At 48.1% G+C, this 14,368-nt stretch overlaps 1 protein-coding gene across 1 annotated transcript in view; it reads left to right on the plus strand.

Moving 5' to 3' along the window:
• The window catches only part of CACNA1H (calcium voltage-gated channel subunit alpha1 H), a 479,184-nt gene extending 465,509 nt beyond the window's left edge, over positions 1 to 13,675 (plus strand). The window contains exons 33-35 of the mRNA XM_084642056.1: positions 4,546 to 4,732; positions 8,910 to 9,088; positions 10,788 to 13,675. Of these exons, the coding sequence (XP_084498182.1) occupies positions 4,546 to 4,732; positions 8,910 to 9,088; positions 10,788 to 11,978 (1,557 nt within the window). The 3' untranslated portion in view covers positions 11,979 to 13,675. The remainder of the gene's footprint in view (positions 1 to 4,545; positions 4,733 to 8,909; positions 9,089 to 10,787) is intronic.
• The last annotated feature ends 693 nt before the right edge of the window (positions 13,676 to 14,368 follow it).

The following is a 14,368-nucleotide window of genomic DNA, read 5'->3' on the forward strand; positions in this document are numbered from 1 at the left end:
TTGCAAAGAGAGGCAATAATTGGCATGTTGAATGCCACAAGGGGTCGAGGGTTTCTGCTGCTGTGTGGATAAGGTCCTGGCAGGTCCAAGGACAGACAGCTTGTTAACTCTGAGGAGAGTTAGAAAAAATGTCACCTTGTTAAGCTGGGAGAGCTTGAGAATTTGAAATGGCTCCCAGGTCTGGCATGTACAGGCAGGAGTATTTGTTTTTAGCTCTTGCTTTCCTCCTCCCTTCCTCACTGTGGAGCCTGGAGTTACCTGTGTGGGAAGTCGCTAAACTAGCTCTGAGTGTGAGCTACATTTATTTAGTAGGACAAGCAAGAGAGAATAAAAAGAGCAAAAGCCACTTATGTGCCTTCCCAGGAACCCCCCTGGGGAATTCTGCCGTTGCTTGCTTGCAGTAACCGTGCGCCAAACGCCAGGCCCACATCTCCTGCCACAGTCTTCTTTGCTTATGGAGTATTTCTTTTTGTTTAAAAAACATGGAGTCGGTTTAGGACTGAGGAAGAGTGCTAAGCTGACAGGGAGCAGGTGAAGGGTAGGAAGAATGATCTAATGGGTGGGGCACACTGGTTAAATTTCTGGCTCAGCTACAGATTCCCTGGGGGACCCACTTAATCTACCCTGGTCCTCAGTTCCCCATCTGTAAAATTGGCATGATGCATCCTTATTTCGCAGAATGTTGTGACAATAAAATCCATTCATGGGGATGAGACGCTCAGATACTGTAGCAATAGGGGCCAGCTGAGTGGATGCAGAAGCCGTGCCAGGTATCCCACAAACCTGTTCTGAGAACTTCCATTCCCTGGGCTACCTCTGGGTGTCATGATCTGCATGCTCGGACAGCCTGTGGCCTCTCTGGTGAGACGACACACAGGGGGCCAGTAGGAAAGGTGGCTCTCTGATACGGACATCTGCTAAGTAGGAACTGGACTGAAGCCATCGTCTCATTTCACACAAGTCACTGATCGGCTCATGAATACTTTTGACCACTACCAGCCTGGACCGGATTTGGAGCAGTGGCCTAGAGGCAAAAGGCTTTGCATCCTATTACAAGTCCCCCATTTAGCCGCCTCCAAGGTTATTTCTGCCCTTAAAACCTCAGGGCTGGTGTGCGGTAATTGCTTTTGGAGAGACACTATGCATGGTGATTGCAGAGTAATTGTGATGTAACTGTTTGGTATTTATTGCCCACTTCTACCGGGGCAGTTACCATACAACTGAAAAGCATACACATCCTAGTTGTGTTTTGTCAGTGACACCTTAACATACTCAACAGTGCCAAGGAATGTCCACTCTTGCTTTCTCTCTATCACCTGAATGGTCAACGACCTGTGAAGAAAACGCTACAAATTTCCAGAGGTTTGATCGCGCTGCGGCCTAGACGCATGGTATTGGGGACAGATTGCAAGGTGCCAGTCATGCCCCGAGGCTACTTTTAGCATATGATAGTCAAGTGTTTGTCTGGCAGGAGGTGAAAGAAGGGGCACTGAGCTGGCATGGCAATCCTAACCCCAGGCCAGTGCAGAGGGGAGGCCCGGCAGGGGAAAACTGCAGAGCAGCAGCTGTTGTCCCACAGGGCTGGGCCTGGCTCCCTTCTCCAGGTGTTGTGACCGGGGCAGGTGTCAAGGTCACAATGCCATTGCGCCAGCCGCATCTCCCTCATGACAGAGGGGCAGCCGGGCCAAACCCAAATGGTGCTCCGACCCCGTGTGCCAGGTCACAACACCCGGAGTGCAAGCCAGGCCCAGCCCCGTGAAACAGGAACCATGTGGGGTGGGTGCAGGGAGGGCTTGCCTCCGCTCTGCACTGGGCTGGGATGAGGCACAGAGCCAGGGCAGAGGGTTCTGCTGCTGGTGAGCGGTGCCCCTTCGGCGGGGCGAGGAGGAGGAGTGCGCCCATTGAATAGGGAGGCTACGTCCAGCGCTGAGCCGTACCATGTTAGCCTGGTGGTGCTAATACATAGACATGAGCATGAGTGAAACTAGCAAGCTAATAGGGAGGATTGAAAGCGGCACCACCAATGACCCCGGTTGCAAAACCCGCCCCTGCCACTGCATGTGCAACATTAATGTTCTTTATTTAAGGCTAGATTATACCTTTGTCTCACCTGGCTGTGCAGGGGATCAGGCAGCAGCACTGGGGTCAGGGTGGTCTGATGCAGAGCAGAAAAACTGCTCTCCCGATACCAGCTACCACAAGCCAGGCTGCAGGGAGGGGGAGGTCACTCGCACACGCAGAGCTGTGCAGGCAGGAGCTCCAGGAAATTATTTCACACACACGTACACACAGGAGGCAGGCTCTTCCTGGGACCGCACAGCTGGACACTGCCCTGTCTCATGAAGACACGGTGGCATGGATTTAAGCGTGAGCTGTACAAGCTTGCTCGGAACCCTGGGTACATCCTCACAGTGCTAGTCTGTGCCACCCTATCTTCACTTCCGTTTCCAGCTGGGCTAGCTAGATTAAAGCTAGTGTGTGTATGCCTACCCGAGCTGCAGTCACAGCTGAAACTGCAGTGTAGACATACCTTAGAGTAAGCTCTTGGGGTGAAATCCTGACCCTATTGAAGTCGGTGGGGGTCTTGCTGTTAACTTCAATGGGGGCCAGGATTTCACCCTCAATCTGGCCCTTATCCAGCACCAAAGACAGCTGGAGTCCCGCCATTGACTTCAGTGGGCTTTGGATCAGACCCAGCGGAGTGCTAGCTAGACACTTTAGAAACAAATATGAGGACAAAGGGAGCTTGTGTTCAAGTGTCATCGGATGTCACCATTTCTTAGAGTGGCATTACACCCTGGTTGGGCCAAAGTACATGTCAGGTCTGTAAATTTAATATGTTCATATTTAAAACTTCGTTATAAATGGATCTCTTCTGTTCCCATTGAAAAGGTCACAAATTGGCCCCGTGCCCAATAGCCTCCGTTATTGCAATCTTTTACGTTAGGATGTGTTCTTTGCAACTAACAGTCCATTTTAAAGAATTTTAAACAAGAGCTTAGCTTCTGTAGACAATACTGTGACCATTCTTCAGAAAATGGCTTCATGAGCCCCCGTTTAAAACTACTGATAAAGGGAAATGACTCCTTTCTTGCAAGCACTTTTCTTCGTAAATGACCTTATGCATGCAGCTCAGGTGTTCACATGCTATATTATTAACTACAGTGACTCTGCTCTGGTCAAAATTGGCACAAGCCTGATGCATTAACAGATTAGAACTGAAGGCCTGGGTTCCCTAGTGCTGCTGAGCAAATCAGAATTTTGTTCCTGATGCCAGCTACCCATAAATAATTGCTTCTTGATCCACTGTATTCTCAGCCAAGTTCAACAGTGTAAAAACACAGAAGTAATTTGTCTCAAGGGTTTGTCCTAAGAGGAGAAAAATTAATGAGCTGGGGATATGGAAAATACAGATTTAACCAGATCCTCAATGACATGTGGACAATTCAACACTGAGTCTTGAGCCCAGACTTTCCTAGCACGACTGAGGGAAACCCTACAGCTGGGAAGTAAAATGAATTAATTTCATGCATAACTGGGAAAATGTTTTCACTCAACCACTTGGAGGCTGACATTAAAGGAAAACCGATGTCATTAGTTGTATTTTAAATAATTAAATAAATGGTGAGGGAATGTGTCTAGTAGTTAAAACAGGGAGTCAGAACTCCAGCGTCCGACACTGACTCACTATATGACCCTGGGCAAGTCACATAAACTTGTCTCAGTTCTTCCCTCTGGGAGCGGCATAACAATTAGGTAAGTAAAGAACTTTAAGTCCCTTGGATAAAAGTTGCTAAAGAAGGACAAAGTACAAGTGGTGTTTATATAAATACATATTTGCAATATCAAGCCGTGATCCTGCAATGTGTAGCACAGTCATTGAGGCTCAGCATGGGCATAGGATACACATCACATAGGACTGAGGTCTTAGTGTATATATGGGAGGTGGGTATGTGTATTTATATGCATGATAAATGAATTACCAGAGATTTGTCTCCGCTTGTCAGCATGGGTTTGAGTGTCTCTGAGTGGGAGTGGCCATTTTACGCATCTATCATCAGACTGGACCTGGAGCTGGGCTGTAGGTTAAGATGTAGGTAATGCTTATCACCATGGGAATTCCTAAGAAATGCAGGAGACTTTCCGAGTTATTGTTAAATTAACCACACAATAAAAGATTAGAACGTGTCCAGTTGGAAAGTGTCTTTCTCGTGTGTTCCCATGGCGATCTGTGTTTCCTGTGATGTCAGATGCGTGTCCAGGTGGTGGCTTCCTGGGTGATGGTTAATTGTTGTTTTGTTATATTTCAGACACATTTTGAGTGATTTACTTAGCAATAAAGCCAGTGCTGACGAAAGCCCCTTTCATGTCCCACTGGAGCTTTCTTTTACCCAGGGGCACCAGAGACATCAAGCGGAAGGCACATCTGCCTCAGGTGTTAAGCCTCAGTGCTGTTTCCAAGGATGGCAAACAAAAAGGAGCTCAAGGCAGCCTCACCGCCAGGGTGCAGAATAACCCAATTTTCCTTCTCTTTCTAATTTGCAGGAAGGCGCTGCTTGCATGAGATCAAAGAGAGAGCCTCAGAACTTCCTAACGGTTCGCAAGATCTCAGTGTCCCGGATGCACTCCTTGCCCAACGACAGCTACATGTTCCGCCCTGTGATGCCAGCCAAAGCCCCGTACCCTCTCCATGAGGTGGAGATGGAGACCTATGCCTGCAAATCACAAAGAGGTACCACAGGGATGGGATGCATTCTCTGTGCTCTTTGTTCCTCCTCATATTGTATTTGCTAGGCACTGGGAGGATGTCAGGCAACCTATGCAAGGAACCGGAACCAGTTTGTGTGGTGGTGTGATAGGAAGCCGAATAATGCAATCAGTACAGAATAAATCCTTTTTAATGTAATTTGATACCACGTTCACTTTATTTTATCCTACGCCTAGAATTTTGAGGGTGCTGTAGGATTTTGTATTTAAAATGCATAACTGCCTTGTTAAAGTTATCTGGAGGAAGCTGGAAGTTTGCATGTCTAGAAACGGGACCAATGGGCACCAGAGAGGTTGCAGGTTGTGTTTCATGGAATAGCATATTATCTGTATGTTTCTTGTAAGATGATCAGCAGTGAAATAGATAACAAGGGTCCCATTTGTATTGCCATTATCAGTTTTCAGAGTCAACACAATATTGAGATGAATACTGTTCCAACCTCTCAGAGCTATAGTTTCAGTCTGTCTGAAGACTCAGGAAGCTGTCACTCTGCTAGATTACATTTAGGTCACAGTTGGAAGGTTTTTGTTATAAAGGCTAGAAACCATTTTTCCCTCTAGGGAAAACTGAGATTCCATAGCACAGCTCTGTGATGAGAAGTTGTTTGTGTGGCAGATTCTGTGGAATCAGAAGCTGCACAGGGGTCCTGACAACACATTGAGACAACCACATCCAAATATTTTTGCCCTAAGATGCCATTTTCTGCCCAGTTATTCCTGACTTGCAGGTTGGTTTGAAAGGGGAATGGGAGTGAGAGAGCGTCTGTCTCCCTAAAAATATGTGCATCTTGAATTATTGCTTTTTGGCTCCCAAGAACTTATCCAGACTGGCTTCCTCTGACGCAACAGTATTTTAATGCAAGAATGACATGGACAGATGGGTGGTGGGATTACCTGGTGGGGCTGGCCAGGACTAGCAGATCTGTTCTGATTTCTCCGGATAAAGTAACTCTCTGTTTGTTAAAAAGCCCTGGATACCGCTCAATGTTCTCTGCTCAGTATTTATGGTTGTCCCGCCTGTCCTGAAAAGGGGAAGTGCAAGAGCTTTGCTAAGCAGAGTGAGCGGTTGTTGGATTTCACTGCCGACTGACTGGGGCTGACTCACCAATCTCTGACGCTGATGTGAATGAGGAAGAATTCCACTGGTGTCAGTGAAACCCTGGTCCACTATTTTGTAACCTTTTCCAGCTGTATTCTTCAGCGAATCACAAGAAATATCACTACGCCTCACAGAGGGACTATTTTCGCTCCTCCAGTGCCTGAATCCTACCAGTGTCCCTTCATGCTGTACTGATCAGCCTACTGGGGGTGTACACAGGGACTAGTGTTTGTTTCATGAATTTTTGGGGCTTTTTGGAGGTCTTAGGAAGCCAGTGATCAGACCAGAATCAGCTAGAGCTTCTCGTCTACTGGTTTGGTTACTGGATGGGGAAAATGCCATGAAGTGGCCAGATTGTGTGTTCTTTTGGCCCCATAAACGACTCCCTGGCCCGTTAAAAAAGCAAATGAAAAACACACAGATGCCGAGCAATTTTGGTTTTACTGAGCTTTCCAGAATGCTACAATGTGGGGCGTTCTTGGCCTCTCCTCGAGGAGAGAGAGTTGGGAAAATTTCCATTAGACAATTATTCCAACAAAAGATGGTGGGGGAGGGGGAATGTCGTGAAAACGTTTGCTGTGTTTATTTGGTTTTCCCACCAGCTGCAGAAGCCCTGCCATAACGCTTGCCTAAGAAAGGAAAGATTGCTAATAGGACATCAGTCATCTCGTCGGAAAGGTGTTAGTGACCAAGGTGCAGCCGGAGTAGGTATTTATGGTCCCTATCCAAGAGGACTAGATTAGCAAGTACAAACCAAAATTGAGGGGTATTGGCAAAGTTTTGTGGGATCCCACGATGGGTCCAGCTAGAGGGGCGACCGGTCAGGACTGCCGTGCAGTCACAGAAGTGTGGAGGAGCTAAGGACTGTAATGGAAAAGCCTGCCACATTCCAGAACTTAGGAGCGCAAACAGAGCTATGCCTGGTTCTTTCAGTCCCTCTGAGGATGGATAAAATTCATTAAAATATTCCGTGCATATTCTGGGGAAAGGTACCTCCCCTCCCCCCCCTCCCCCCCGCCAAAAAAAAGTGTCCAAAAAGCCTATTTTTCTCAATGCAATCGGGTAGCTGAGAGGCAACTGCAGACTGTCTAAATGGGTCTTGTAACCAGTCCAAGTTCACTGACCTCTGGGTGAGATCTCTCTGTGTGATGGATACTGTGTTTGTACAGAGAGCAGCGACGTAAAAACAGACATTAGCTCGTGCGCTAATGAGGAACAGTAAATCCTGCTGCCAAAAAGCAGGCGATCTTGAAAACAAAATGGGACACTCTGGTAAAGCCACAGAAGTTGGGAGGAGAGATTGCTCTGCAGAATGAGCTGGGGAAGCAGGAGTTGTGAGTGAGAAACTAATGACTCGGGATTGATACCTGAGATTAGGGGGTCGCTTTTCAAAGGGGCTGCCTTCTAGGTGCAGACAGAGAGAATATCCACATAATCATCCAGGTTTACAGAGCCAGGGCTCAGCAGTCTCTGTGCTGCTGCTGTCAAAGAGTTTGAGTCCAGATGGGACCACCTGTCAGATCATCTAGTTCAGGGGTGGCCAACCTGAGCCTGAGAAGGAGCCAGAATTTACCAGTGGACATTGCCAAAGAGCCACTGTAACACGTCAGCAGCTCCCCCGCCCCGCTCCCAGCACCTCCCGGCAGCCCCGCCAATCAGCTCCTCCCCCTCCCTCCCCGCACCCCCCGGTCAGCTGTTTTGTGGCGTGCAGGAGGCTCTGGGGGGGAGCGGGGAGGAGCGAGGGCACGGCAGGCTCAGGGAAGGGGTGGACTGGGGGCAGGGCCTGTAGCAGAGCCAGGGGTTGAGCACATTGGAAAGTTGACGCCTGTCGCTCCAGCCCCGGAGTCGGTGCCTGTACAAGGAGCCGCATCTTAACTTCTGAAGAGCTGCATGTGGCTCCGGAGCCCCAGGTGGGCCACCCCGATCTAGTTTGACCTCCTGTATGTCACAGGCCACTAAACGTCACCAAGCCAATCACTGAATTAGACCAAAATCTTATAACCCTCAGGAGACTCAACTATTGTGTGTCACAGGCGGAGAACAGGAGGAACCACTGTCTGAATCCCCTGCAATGGTAGCAAATTGGTTAAGTGTGACCAGGATCAGCTGAGCTGGATCTCCTGCATCAGTCACAATAGCAATAGACCATGTTTTGAGATTATGTAACCGTTAGCTGAGGATCTCAAAGCTCTTCACTCACTCTGGGTCTACAATCAATGGCAGAACTCTCATTGACTTCGCTAGGTGCTGGATGGGACCAAGAATTAAGCCGTACAGCAGCACCCCTCTGGGCATTTAAGTGGTGGTGGTGGTGGTTCCAATTTACAAATGGTTAAGGGGCCGTAAGCAAGTCATTGGCAGCCCAAGGAATAGAGCCCAGGTGTCCTGACTTACAGTATCCTGATCTAACCCCTAGTCTCCATCTGATCCAGATTCTGAAACTAGACCGCTTCCCTATTCAGATCCAACCCACAGCCACACGGGAAGGTTGCAAGTATGGAGCTGCAAACCCACTCTCCCTTTCCCTCCCAAATAAGCCCCTAGCACGTGAAGTGAAGCAGAATCTCTGCTAACATCTTAGGGCCTAGGACACACCAACTGAGCAGTATCCAATAGAGGGCAGGCCCACACATGAGACGGTTATAATTGGAAAAAAACGTATGCATTTAGACTGGGGTCCTGGTCCGTCCCTAGGGCTTGTACACACTACAGCAACACAAGTAATAAACAATCATCACAAGCTTTTCACAGGCCCACCTAGGAGACGTGTTTATCCAGATGCGTTCTCCAAGCACTACACAAGTAGTGTGATCTACTGGTTAGAGCAGAATGGGAGTCAGGCTCCTCGGCTCTATTCTGACTCTGCCCGTGGGATATTGTGTGGCTTGATTTGGCCTGTCACTGAATTAACTTGTGTTTTCTAACCCCGCGTCTGTGTGCTTTGAAATCCTTGGAGCCTCGTTCCGCAGCGAAAGCTCTCACAAACCCACACGTTACAACTCTTGTCCGGCAGCTGTGGCTAGTGTTCTCTCTCCTTCTGTAGGGTCTGTCACCTCCATCCGTTCCCAACCCGTGGGAACATGCTCCTCTCTGAGAGTCCCAAGGGAGTTGCTTCAGGTGACTGCTGTATCTTCTCACCGCGACAGCTGTGACACATGCAAGATCCCTTCTCCACAGTCCACATCACGATCTCCCAGTCTCAACAGGCTGCTGTGTAGACAGGTAGGAGGCGATGAACTCTCCTCTCCCATCAGACTTTTTCTGTCTGTCTTTTTCCTCCCTCCCCTTCATCATCGCTCTCGCTCTCTCTTCTTTTGAATGATGGCGTTGTAACACAAGAACAAATAGAGTTTCACAAAGGCTGTGAGCAGGATGGGACAGAGTAGCTATCTGAGCACAATATAATCCTGGCGACATTTCCTATCAGTTTGGATGCCTTTATGATTTTGTATTTTTCAAATCAATTTCCAGTCTCAGTGCCCTGGGTATTTCAAACCACTGACAGATTCAGTGCACACAGGCAGATTCCAATTTCAGATCGGCAATGTCGTAGAGGCTGTGTTGAACATGCATTTGAGGGACATGCTTCCATGTTGTGCAAAGCTTCTGTTAACCCCCATTAGTCAAAATAATTGTGGAGGCTGTTTGTTGGGCCACCTCCAGGCCTCAGATGCGCACTGATAGCTCTCACTGAAGTCATGTCCCTGTGGCCCGCACTCTGTGAGTAGAGCTTGCAGAGACTGATTTAGAGCAGACTGTTTCTAATTCAGGTACCGTATGGCTAAATACACTTGGGTGACATAAAGTCATTCAGCTGGTTCCCCCTTCTGCATGCAAGAGGCCTAATGGGCTCGCTTTATCAAAGAGTGGGATTGTATTAGTTACAGCTGCTGGTGTTTTACTCGAGGCATTGCCTTTCAGTAGTTGATAACGGTGGTGCCAAAAAAGAGTACTGACCCTTTTATGCGCACACGGCCTGTCAAAAACTAGAGGGAACATTGACCCTGTATAACAACATAAGAACGGTCACATTGGGTCAGACTAATGGTCCAGCTAGCCCAGTATCCTGTCTTCCGACAGTGACCAGTGCTAGATGCTTCAGAGCGAATTAACAGAACAGGGCAATTGTCGAGAGATCCATCCCCTGTTGTCCAGTCCCAGCTTCTGGCAGTTGGAAGTTTAGGGGCACTCAGAGGATGGGGTTGCATCCCTGACCGTCTTGGCTATAGCCACTGATGGACCTATCCTCCGTGAACTTCTCTAATTCTTTTTTGAACCCAGTTATACTTTTGGCCTTCACAACATCCCCTGGCAACAAGTTCTGCAGGTTGACTGTGGTTGTGTGAAGAAGTAGTATTACCCATATGAGAACAGAGACCGAAGTTCCATCTAGTCTGGTACCTTAGCTCTGACAGTCGCCAAGCGCATATACTTCAAATCAAGCTGCGTAACTTGCATGATATACCAAATAGTGCCATATTGTCCTCTGAAGAGAAATTCCTTCCTGACCCCTAGCTGGCTCTGGTGCCTGTAGCATGAGAGTTGGTCGCTCTAGAAATGGGTATCTTAGATAGCGTGTATTGGTACAGGACTTTGTGCTGATTCACAAATAAAACAGGAAGGTTCAGAAGGCCTGGGAAGATCAGAGGCCTGCACATACAGGCATGGCTGGAGTATACCTGAGATATGGCTTACCCACCATGAGTCTGTCTGTTAGCTCAACTGTTGCCACCTTATACCAAATGAACCTGCACTCGTGATAATTAGTGTGTGTGGCAGCTGTGGTGATGTTACCAGCTCTGAAACTCACTGAGCGTAGGTTGATTCTGTCACATGCCACATCCACCGCTAAAAGCGTGTCTTGTTAGCGCCCCGAGAGAACACTGTGCTTTTATCCCATCTGTCTCTGCTTGCCTTGCAGGAGGCCATTAGAACGGATTCACTGGATGGGCAGAATACAGATTCCAAGGACAGTCTGCAAGCTGAGTCCAGCGAGAGCCTGCAGCCGAAGAAGCAGTCCCAGAGCAACTTAGGTGCAGCTTTGTTCCATCCTAGCCCACTCTCCCAGCCGGGCACTCCCCCGCAGTCCCCAACGTCATCCTCACACCATCGCCGCCCGAGCGTTCGTACCCGCAAGCACGCTTACAGCCAGCACAGTATTCCGAGCAGGCCTTCCAGTCAAAATAGCAACCCAGCCAGCCCCGAGAACTCTCTGTTTGAATCCTCAGACCTGGCTGACGAAGAAGTCAGCCACATAAACAGCTCGGTGAAAGACTGGCAAGAGCAGCCGGAAATCAGAAGCCGCTCGGTCTCTCCTTTCATCTCCCCGGCTTCATCTCTGGTCCCCCTCAAGAACTGCAGCACAGCCAGCCTGGCCGGGAGCAACGGCAGAGAGAGAGACTTGAGGAAGTTTTACAGTGTTGATACTAAAGGGTTTCTGGACAAGCCCAGCTGGGCAGATGACCAAAGAAGGCACTCCATTGAGATCTGCCCTTCCATTGACAATGGAGACTGTAGCTTGGAACAGCCCGCGGAAGGGAAGGAAAGGTCTCCTGTCCACATTCAGTCTGAGTCGGAGTATATCCCTGGGGCTCGGAGGAAGAAGAAGATGAGCCCACCTTGCATTTCTATAGATCCTCCCATGGAGGACGAAAGCAGCACGGCTTCACGTACCAAAGCCTCTGAGAATAGCATGCTGAGGAGAAGGACCCCGTCGTGCGAATCCACCGCGTACAGGGACTCCTTGGACATGACTGACAGTCAGCCCGGGGAGCAGGCCTCTAAAGCAGAACGGCGGGTCCAGCCCCCGTGTCGAGGGGAGCACCTGACAATCCCAAACTTCTCCTTCGAGCAGTCTGACCCCAGCTCCTCGAGCAGCCTCTCAGATCTCCTTTTGGACAGTGGCCAGGCCACGCCCTCCGGCGTGGTGTCCGTGGACTCCCGGCCAGATGCCACGGCGCTGGAACTGAAAAAGCTGGATCACTTAAAAACTCAGTGCAACAACCCTGAGAAAAACAAAGAGCTTCTAGGCGTTACGAAGAGCCCCAAAAGGCGGCACGAACTGGTCCCTGTGACCGTTGCAACAGATGAGGACATAGACAAACCAGTATAGCTTTGTAGGGGCGGGAGAGGGAAGTCTTAAGGGCTTGACACCGATGTGGTTTTGAAACAGCACCCCTGTGCGGAAGGGACTGCAAAGCCACGTTCGTGGCTGATTTCCCCCCCCCCCCCAGTCACACGTTCCTAAGCGCTGTCGGGGGATGGGTTTTGCAAAAAGTGATACGGAAACGACACGAGGTGCAGGGCGGGGGAGGGGGACATGCAAACGTGTTTCTTTTCTAAAGGGAAGATGGAGTTGCTTTTTTTTTTTCCCCAGGTGGCCTCAATCACATTGATTTGGGTTCGGGCTGTGTTCGTTTGTTTTGTTTTTGTTTTTTAAACGTTCTCGACTTTTAAACCGGCACCATTTATTGTGCAGAGATGCCACAGTATGCAGACGTGCCCAGGAGACGGGAGCTGTACATTGTCTGTCTATCGGCAGTGATATCAATAGAAATCGTGTATTTGTGAGATACAAAAGCTACAAAATAATACCCACAAAAAACTCTCTCTTCATAATGCACATATTTTTATAGAGAAGCTATACTGTTTTTTGCATTATGTCTGACTCCCCAGACAGGAGGTGTTTTCTTGGGTTTTATGTGGAAGTAATTAGTAAGGGTGTTTTTTTTCCCAAATGTTTCTCTTCTTTCTTTGCTTTCATTCTTCTTTTCTCTCCTTCCGCTTTTCTCCCTCCACAATCATCCTGCTGGCTTCTATTCACAGCTGGTGCTTTTGAAGTCTCTCTCTCTCTTTTCATTTATTTTACTTTGGTACTTTAGAGGATGTCCTCTCTAAAGAAAAAAAAAATAACCAAATCACTACTGAATTGTAGCCAGTGCAATAATAAGTTATTCATTCTTGTCTGTACAAACTGTCCTTTTTTATTTTTGTTTTTATTTTTTATTTTTTATTTTTTTGCTTTTACTGAATTCAGGTTAAATGTTGCAATAATCTGAACTAATGTGCACAAGCAAAGCTTCTTGAGTTTAAAAAAGAAAAGGGGAAAAAAGAAATTTGCAGAGAGATAAAGGAAAAAAGAAAACAAATAAATAGTAAATTATTTAAGAAATGTATTTTGTTTACTGCAGTCAAAGTAAATTATTGATACAGTATGTAAAGGTTTTAAGAGTCGTCTTAGATGATGTTCTTTGTAAGCATTTAAGCTAATGATTTGTTTTCTTCATAGCGTAATGCCTTTGAAAAGAAGGTGAGCTCAGTAATTGTATCATTTGCACTCTTTGTGTTCCTTTTCCCTACACACACACACGCACAAGCCCACTAGCACTCTCAATCCATGTGAAAAGGCCTCTTTTCATTAGCAGCATAGGATCAACATGAAGCCACTAGCAGAATTAAAGTCATTTATTAACACCCCCAACTTGTATTTTTATTTTTCCTTTTTTAATCTTCTTTCCTCCCCCACTCTCCATCCCAAACCCCTTTTTCCGTGCGACAGCTCTGCCAATGGAAAGCTGCTGCTTAATGAAAACAATAAACTACGCAACATCGCGCGAGGGTGCGGGGTAAAATCGAGCGCCAGGCGGTAGCAACAGTGACAGCAGCAGCAAAATAATAATTCTCTCTTTTTTTTCTTCCGTTCCATGCCGCCTCATATTTATGCATTCACGTATATCTTCTGTTATTTATGCATTCATTACTCAGAAAAAATGTATCTTGTTTCACATGTATTAAACTGTATAAACTGGACGCGTGGCTTGACTTTCTGCTACACGGTCAGATTTAGCTGTGCTGCCAGGTCCAGACACATGCCAATCCTGCAACCCTCACTCTAGTGAGTAGTCCCTTTATCAGTGGGGATTGTGGGACAGTGGTGGCTGAAGACACAGCTGCTCCCCTGGTTATATCCGGGTCCACATCTCTCCAGTTCCCAAATTTTTGCCGGCACAACCCCATTTGGATGAAGTATTTCCTGGGGACCCCAGACCGCATGGAGAATGCCGTTTGGAAGAGCAAGATGGCATCTTCCGTGTCTAGTGTCCTCGCATGCTCCGCAAAGCAAAATGGCGTCCTCCACGCAGGAGGGAGCACCGTGACCCCATCAGCTGATGGCACGACCCCATTTGGGGTCACAACCCACCGTTTGAGAACTGCTGTCCTAGTGCATGGTTGCTCTATAATAGGAGCATCTTTCCCAGCATGCCTTTCAGGAGCTGGCCCTTTCAGTTTGGCAGCTCCAAGCAGCTGCGGCTCGAAGGGCCCAACTTTGCCACTGGCAGCTGCCTCCGTCTCTCCTGCAACTAGTAGGAACCTGTCACGTTTCCTTTCTCTTATGGCTGAGAAACTGGCATGTTTGCACAGGACTGCTAGCTAGGGTCTACTCATGTGAGTAAGGTTTGCAGGACCCGCTTCCAAATTGCCTTTCCCGCAGCTGTCACTGGC

This window comes from Lepidochelys olivacea (assembly GCF_965140295.1).
Source record: "Lepidochelys olivacea isolate rLepOli2 genome assembly, chromosome: 10".
Classification (NCBI taxonomy): domain Eukaryota; kingdom Metazoa; phylum Chordata; order Testudines; family Cheloniidae; genus Lepidochelys; species Lepidochelys olivacea.